General features: G+C 43.6%; 1 protein-coding gene across 1 annotated transcript; it reads right to left on the bottom strand.

The window, feature by feature from the left end:
* Nucleotides 1-305: 305 nt before the first annotated feature.
* rnpepl1 (arginyl aminopeptidase like 1) lies at nt 306-6,714 on the bottom strand. Its single transcript, XM_067245968.1, has 11 exons — nt 5,825-6,714; nt 5,136-5,276; nt 4,574-4,725; nt 4,349-4,465; nt 3,466-3,701; nt 3,260-3,373; nt 3,002-3,114; nt 2,785-2,893; nt 2,386-2,610; nt 2,113-2,255; nt 306-1,778 (listed from the first exon to the last, which is right to left on the bottom strand). Exons 1-11 carry the CDS (start codon nt 6,287-6,289, stop codon nt 1,515-1,517), a joined length of 2,079 nt encoding a protein of 692 aa, XP_067102069.1. The 5' UTR covers nt 6,290-6,714; the 3' UTR covers nt 306-1,514.
* Between the last annotated feature and the right edge of the window lie 414 nt (nt 6,715-7,128).

Genomic DNA, 7,128 nt, shown 5'->3' with positions numbered 1-7,128 from the left:
AGCCCCTCCTATCGATTTTCCTAAGGACTCCCTCTAGAGGCATAATAATGAAATTAACATTTAAGAGGAAAGTAGACCATACATTACAACTTTTTTGAAATTCTACTATAGGAGATATGATGGCTTAATTGATCAACAAACTACAGTTTAGATGTAGGCTAATACAAAACCTTCCCATGACGTTGGATTCTCCCTTTACAGAATCAGTCAGGGATAAGGCCAAGCCGTGAACGCCCTCTCGTGGGCAATAAAGCACGTTGTCTACACTCTAATGTTCTGAACGTAAAATAACTTGTCAAAAGTAATAGTTTACACTGAATGCGTTTATTACCTGCAAAACATTGAAAACCTGCATGTCCCCTCTGTGTAAAGTAAGGCATCTAGGAATTGCTGAAAACTGCTTTGTCATCACCTGATTCACCCCTCAAACAATATAATCATCAAAACATAAACATATCCTTCACACTCACACTTGAGGGTAAAGCCCTTTAACAATTTATGAATAATGATGTGGAAGACTCAAAAGTAATTAAAACATAATTCAACTCATCATAATCCTTCCCATATCAAAGCATTATTGGGGTAAACTGTTAAAATGACACTGGTGAGACAAAGGGCTTGGACCTAAAGCTGTGTGGCTCTGACCCTACCCCAAGAGTCCACTCGTTTTGTAATACCATGGACACTCTTAAACATATATAAAGCATATACAGATCAGGGACATTGCCAACCAGATAAAAAAGCCCCATATTTTGAAATAAAGTGCAAACTCTGCCGATCCCAGTGAGAAGGGGTCCCCTGGCTTGTCGAACAAAGTGCTTCCTGAGTGAGAGGACATAGGAATGAAGAAAGGGACTTTCCACCTTCCTTCCTGGACAAATGTCACAATTTTATATTGCAAAGTGGAAATAATTTATATAATTAATTGCAGAGTGAAAGCATGTAGTGTTCAGAACAGATGGTTCTGTCCTGTTATCAGATTTGCTCAATGAATGCATCCATTCATGAATCACTCTTCGCTCTGAGTGAGGTTAATCCCACTTAAACTATCATTTTTACCCTCTCATCACCAATTCCATCACATACACATATCCAGACACACACAAACTGGCACACACATACCAATTTTCACAGACAGGCCTAAAAAAAGTTAACTTATGGAACTCAAAGTCATATATAAATATTCCAAACAACTTGTATCTGTGTGAGTGTGAGTGAAGCTGCTTCACTCTTTGAAAGCACGGCTGAGGACTGTCAATGCAGTCGTTTCAAGTCTGTTCCAGTTCTTCACCAAACTGTGTTGGAAAAGTTGTTTGTACCAAGTCTTTTTTCTCCTCCTCCTGACTGCTACACAGCTGTGCCGATGATGTATCAAGTTGCATTGATGACGTAATCACAATCTATTCACGCCTGTCGAGCATAACACGTTTGTTGGCTGTGACACTGTTAGCGGAGTCTCAGAAGTACTCCCTTCTCCCTACCAGCTTCTCTCACAGTGAACAAGCATCAGCTTGTCAGGCAGAGACGTTGACATCCCGTAGCGCAATTGTTCCAGTGGTGGAGGGCTCTGCAGTGGAGCTAGGATTTGGGGTGAGGGGGAGCAGGGCCGGGCTGGGGCTTGCAGTCAGGCCGCTGGTCTGGAACAGGATCTGCTGGAGTGTCCGTCTCAGGTTGGGGTGGAGGCGGGCCTGGGTCTGGTAAAACACCTCCACAGCGAAGCACTTCATTACCCCCGTGCAGAGGTCTTCATAGAGGGGAACTGTGTACATCCGCGATGTCTGTAAGAGATTAGGATGTTATTGTAATGGTTTAATTGTTGATTTACTGAAACCTACATTGTCTTAACCTAAATATTAAGGGTAATAAACATTTATTGTTTGGTCAAATATTTGACCTAAATGCTTACAGTTGTCGATTTAGTTTAAAATAAAAAAAACATAAAATAAATGAAGTGATCATGCTAAACTACAAAGAAACAGCAAGTGTTACTTGACATAATACCTTATAACCAAACAGTGTGGAATTTCTTCCTAGAGTTTCTAGAGTCACGACTTTTGAAGAACTTTAAGTTTTGCTTTGAACCTGTATGCTCTGGTCATCAGGATCACTCACATGTTTGTGCAGGAAGCTGCGGACTCGCGGAAGGTCTGGGTAGAACAGGTTCCGTACCACGATCTGTAACCATCGGATCTGCACCTCAGCATTCATGCCGTCCAGCAGTGCAGAGTAGCAGCGTGAGAGATGACCCATTATCTCTGAGGTTAATAAGAGCAAAAGAAAAAACTGGACTTATGGACACAATTTGGAAGCATATGATTAGTTGTAATACGTGTGTGGATTTCTTCTATTGGGTGGGGACGAGCAGGTGGTCAGAGTGTGAAGTACCGTGGGAGATCGGCGAGTGGTCCAGCAGTCGGTCTAGGAAGAGAACCATCTGGAAGGTGCTCCAGGTGGAGAGGTCAAAGGTGGCTATGGCTTCAGTGTCGGGAGTGTCGGTGGCCCACAGATCACACAGGCTCTGGACCGGGCTGGTCAAAACCAGGCCCGCTGACAGGTCTGGTTCACAGAGAGGAGGGCCACATCCACTCAGCCAGCGCTCAAACTCCAGACCTGTGCGAGTGAGTGAGGGTGAGAGAGAGTGATCAAAAGAGAAAGGGATAAATAAATAAGATGGTGAGGGAACCCTGACCTGTACCAAAGTTATTTGAGGTTCAGGTCCCTTCATGTCTAAAATGTCCTAACCATCTAGTGCGTGAAGTTAGTGAGTTGAACATTTCCACTCACCCTCTCTCTGAGCTACACAGCTCTCCTTCAGCTCAGGGAAGAAGCCAAGGAAGAAATCTAGCAGGTCCTGGGCAACGACACTGCTAAACTTAAACTTTTCTATATAAGCCTGAGAGAGGGAAAAACAATGACAGAACAGAGTTCTGTGTATGCCGAAATGGAATGTGTTTCGTTTGTGTGCATAAATAAACAATATGTGTGTCAATAATAAACTCACCCTCAAAAAACTGTCAAAACGTTTGACATCCCCACATAGTTGAGAGAGGTAGGACACAAAGCAAAAGCCTTTTTCATAGGTGAACAGGTTCATCAGACTGCTGGGATTAATACCTTGCCAGGGATATAGAGAGGGAAGATAAAGAGAAACAATGGAGACATAAAAACGAATGGGAAATAAAAACTAGAATGGGACACCTGTGTGTGGATGTCATATGAACTCAACTTGAGCAGGTGTGTAATTATGGCTCCTAATTACCTGGCTCAAATTTGACCTGTAGCTTGCTGACGGGATTGTTATCTCCCAACAGACGCATTTGTCTGTGCAGGGCATCCAGGCGGAACACCGTCTCCAGACTGGTGAAAGCCTCACCTGGGTGAGATGAGGGCAGTGGAAGTCAGGGGGGACAGATGCTTGAATTTGCATGCCTCACTGCGTGTGTACGTGCGTGTGTGTGAGTTTACCATAAGCTTCTGTAGTAATCCGCCTCTGAGCGTAGGTAGCCAGTCCTTCACTCAGCCACATCTCTTCCCAGGTTCCGTTGGTGACAGCATTGCCAAACCAGCCGTGAGCAATCTCGTGGATGACATCAATGAGCAGGAACTCCCGGCTCTCCAAGATGGAGGAGATGATGAAGGTTAGGCAGGGGTTCTCCATGGCAACGATTGGAAACGATGGAGGCAGGAACACAATGTCATACCTTGTAGAGAACGGTACAATTAGATCCTTCTTTTAGTTTCTTAAAATGCTCAAATATGCGGATATGGTACAGATATATTGAATTGCAGTAGTATTTGGTCTTTATGAGGTTACTGAGTATATTGACATGGTCAGATGGTCAATTGGACCAACAAATATAGAGGCCTGGAACAGAAACTGGGACACACATATTCACTCATCCAGGATAAACACACACTCCATCCCAGCCTGCCTTAAGGGTCAGAGTCTGTGTGTATGGGAATGTATGCGAGATCTACAATCGCATGATTGGTAACCCATTTTGGAAATGGCCACATATTAGGTTAGATTACATTAGATAAAACTAGGATTAGATATGGATTTACAAGTGAAAAGTGTACATATTGTTGGGGCATAAACTGTGTAATAGCAGCTTATGATGTAGAGAGTACAGACTAGGTTGAGGCAGTTTTTCTTCCTCTCCATAATGAGGATTAGTATCCATTGACACTTCAATGTCACTCAGTGCCCACTCAGTATCGGCTAATACTAATTAGTTCCAGTTAATTAGCTGTTCGTAGCACGGTCTGACTTTCTCATCAAATACTATTTCCCCACCAACGAGCATGAATGGAAGCCTGTTTGTGTGACTGCTGTATGGACACAGACCTTCCCCAGACGTAGGGTCCAAAAAGCTCCTCAGCCACACCCAGCCAACGCTCCACACTGCCCCCTAGCTTGCTCACAGCACAGGTCAGCACACAAGGCTCCGCCCATACCCGGCTCCTGGACACACGTTAAAAGGCAGGACACGAATGTGAAAAGGTTACGCAAAGTTCAATTACGTAAATGTGTCTGTTTCCCCACTCTAATCATTCAAACGTTCCTACTAACCGAGGGCCAATGTCCACATGCTGTAGATCTCCAGCCACTAATGCCACCAAATAGGCTGGCACAGGGTACTCCATGGAGAACTGGAAGACCCTGTCCTGCTTGGAGTAGGCACTGCGAGAGGCACTCATGAGCACTGTCACACCTTCCGGAACCTGCGTAGAGCAGGAGATAGAAAACAAACAACAAGGTCAGGTCACAAGAACAGTACAATTCTGAATCTTATTGTTGACTAGTTCTGATGGGACAGTGATGTGAGTGTAAAAGATACAAAAAGGTAATAAACAATCAAACAAATGTACAAATAGTACTGGATTATTTATGGGCTGTGTTGGATTACAACACTGCTACAAAATCCGTTTAGAGAGCATGAGATTAAACTAACGAAACTAAGACAGTGACCAAGTAAATCAAATTATGATAAGATTTAGATGAAGGTTAATCATCATTACAAAAGAGATTTAATGTGATATTAAAACAACATGAAAGTGATAATATGAGGGGAATGAGATCAGTTTTGGGATGAGACGGACCAATCAAGAGAGCCAATCGTAATGGCACTCACCCTGACAGTAGCAGTGTAGGTGCTCTTGACAGCTGGCGTATCGAAGCAGGGGAAGAAGGAGCGGTTGCATACGGAGTGGCCCTGGGTGAAAACCAAAGGTCGGGTCTGACCACATGTCAGCTCTGAATCCAGCCACCAGATCTACCGCACAGAAGGGAAGACAGAAAGCATTTATTGTGTCATTCCAGGCAATGCATGAAGATGTATTGCATAGTTCTGAATCTAGACTGCCTTTGATTGTTACTAAAACAATTAGAACAATTTGGAAGTTATTAAGGGGGATGGTGGCAGGGGAAAAAGGAAGAATATGAGTGAAAAGACTTCAAGTGAAGTCTGTTATGCCATAAGGTCTTTGATCATCTGTGTCTGTGTAACATCATATAGGGAATCCACATGAATCGGGTTTGGTGTGCTGATTTGACCGGCAGGGAAATTATTGAATATTTTATGTGCTGTCTGAATGGGATGACAGCTTGGCACGCGCCCACCTACGAGAATGCATTTACTTCAACAATATTCTGCGTGAGCTATTTCTCATCCGAGATGACAACAATGATTAAAATTGGTCGGATTAAGCAAATAACAAGCCATCCCGATAACAAAATAATTCCAAGCATATAAATAATATATTGTTAATTGACAACATTTATTTCATCGACACACTACAGCTGTTACCAATGTCACCTTACCGCAGGGCCGTCTGTCGTGGTGTAGCGGATTGTGATCTGGAAAGCACGGTGTGGTTTTATCACTGCAGCTGGGAGGCTAATATTTAGCGAGGATCCATAGTCGGTGAAAGGGTCTACACGATAAGTAAGCGAGAGGGGAACATCCTGACCGTTTGAGTCTGGTACCTTGCAGTCTATGGAATGAATTAGCAAGGACGGGTGAGTGTCCAACACCAAAGTTTGCACCCCGGGCTGAATTGGCACTAGCTCCAGGACCTGCCAACCCGTCATTTCTTTCACTGCAAAGTTAAGGCGGAGGTCGAGGTGGAAGTGGCGGAGCTGGAAATTATGAAAATTGGATGCCGACGCAATGTCGATCAAACGACATTGTCCCACTCCCAGACCCCGGGCACCCTCACACGACTTGCTAGGCACTGTTAGCACTTTCCGACAACAACACAGTGTTGGCCTCTGGAATTCGGCCATTACTCCCAGGAATGGATAAATTAAAAACGTTGACAGCAATAGTAGAAGGAAAAAGACTTCGAACGCGGCAGTGTGCAAATTAGTTGCCAGCTAAAAGGTGGTGGCTAGCCATTTTGTTAGCTAACTAGGTAGCCTAGCCACAACACAGATGCTGGCTAATTTGTTACTTTGTAGAGAATGGCCGTAATAGATATAAGCGACCATTATCGGAAGAGTTCGATACAAAAAAAACTATAAGATAAAGTTGAAAAAGAGGATAAGGAACAACATTTACGTAAAATCCATCGGAACCGACGTTAAAACGAGGACAGGATTCCACTTCACAGATAAATAAATTGAGCTTGCTTTCGACAAACTTATGACAAACGTTACAATGTCACCAACTCCTAATTATTACAAAGACGAGTGTAAACACTGAGTAATGGACTAAGTTCAAGTGAAAGCATAAGTCTGTGACTCCTGTAGAACAAAACAGGAAGTAAAACAAGGGAGGAAATCTCTTCGAGACAGGAAAGTTTGAAGCTGGTGGGGTGGGAGTGGGTGGGGGGAGGTGGCGCTACCGAGGCATTTCAATAAACAGACTCCACTGCAAGGTGCCTCTTGAATACCATGCTAAAGCAGCTTGAAACCAAGAAGACCCTCTTGTAATAGAATGCAGCAGGGTCATGTTTCTCACCATGGAATGGAAATTGGAATGTTTAAACACACGGATGTCTGTTGGATGTAAAAGCAGATGCAATGATCCCTATGAAAAAGGACAAAAGTACTCTTAATTGGGTTAAAATGCCACTATTTGGCAAATGCCAAAGCCTTTAAACTGCATTTAAACACATAGCGGC

Source organism: Osmerus mordax, chromosome 11 (genome assembly GCF_038355195.1).
Source record: "Osmerus mordax isolate fOsmMor3 chromosome 11, fOsmMor3.pri, whole genome shotgun sequence".
Classification (NCBI taxonomy): Eukaryota; Metazoa; Chordata; class Actinopteri; order Osmeriformes; family Osmeridae; genus Osmerus; species Osmerus mordax.
This window is presented reverse-complemented; position numbering and strand designations above follow the sequence as displayed.

Coding starts and splice junctions, on each gene's coding strand:
- rnpepl1 (XM_067245968.1), bottom strand. CDS start 6,289: ATGGCCGAATTCCAGAGGCCAACACTGTGTTGTTGTCGGAAAGTGCTA. Junction 4,466..4,573: donor CATGTGGACATTGGCCCTCG/GTTAGTAGGAAC, acceptor ACGTGTGTCCAG/GAGCCGGGTATGGGCGGAGC. Junction 3,702..4,348: donor GGACCCTACGTCTGGGGAAG/GTCTGTGTCCAT, acceptor GTTCTCTACAAG/GTATGACATTGTGTTCCTGC.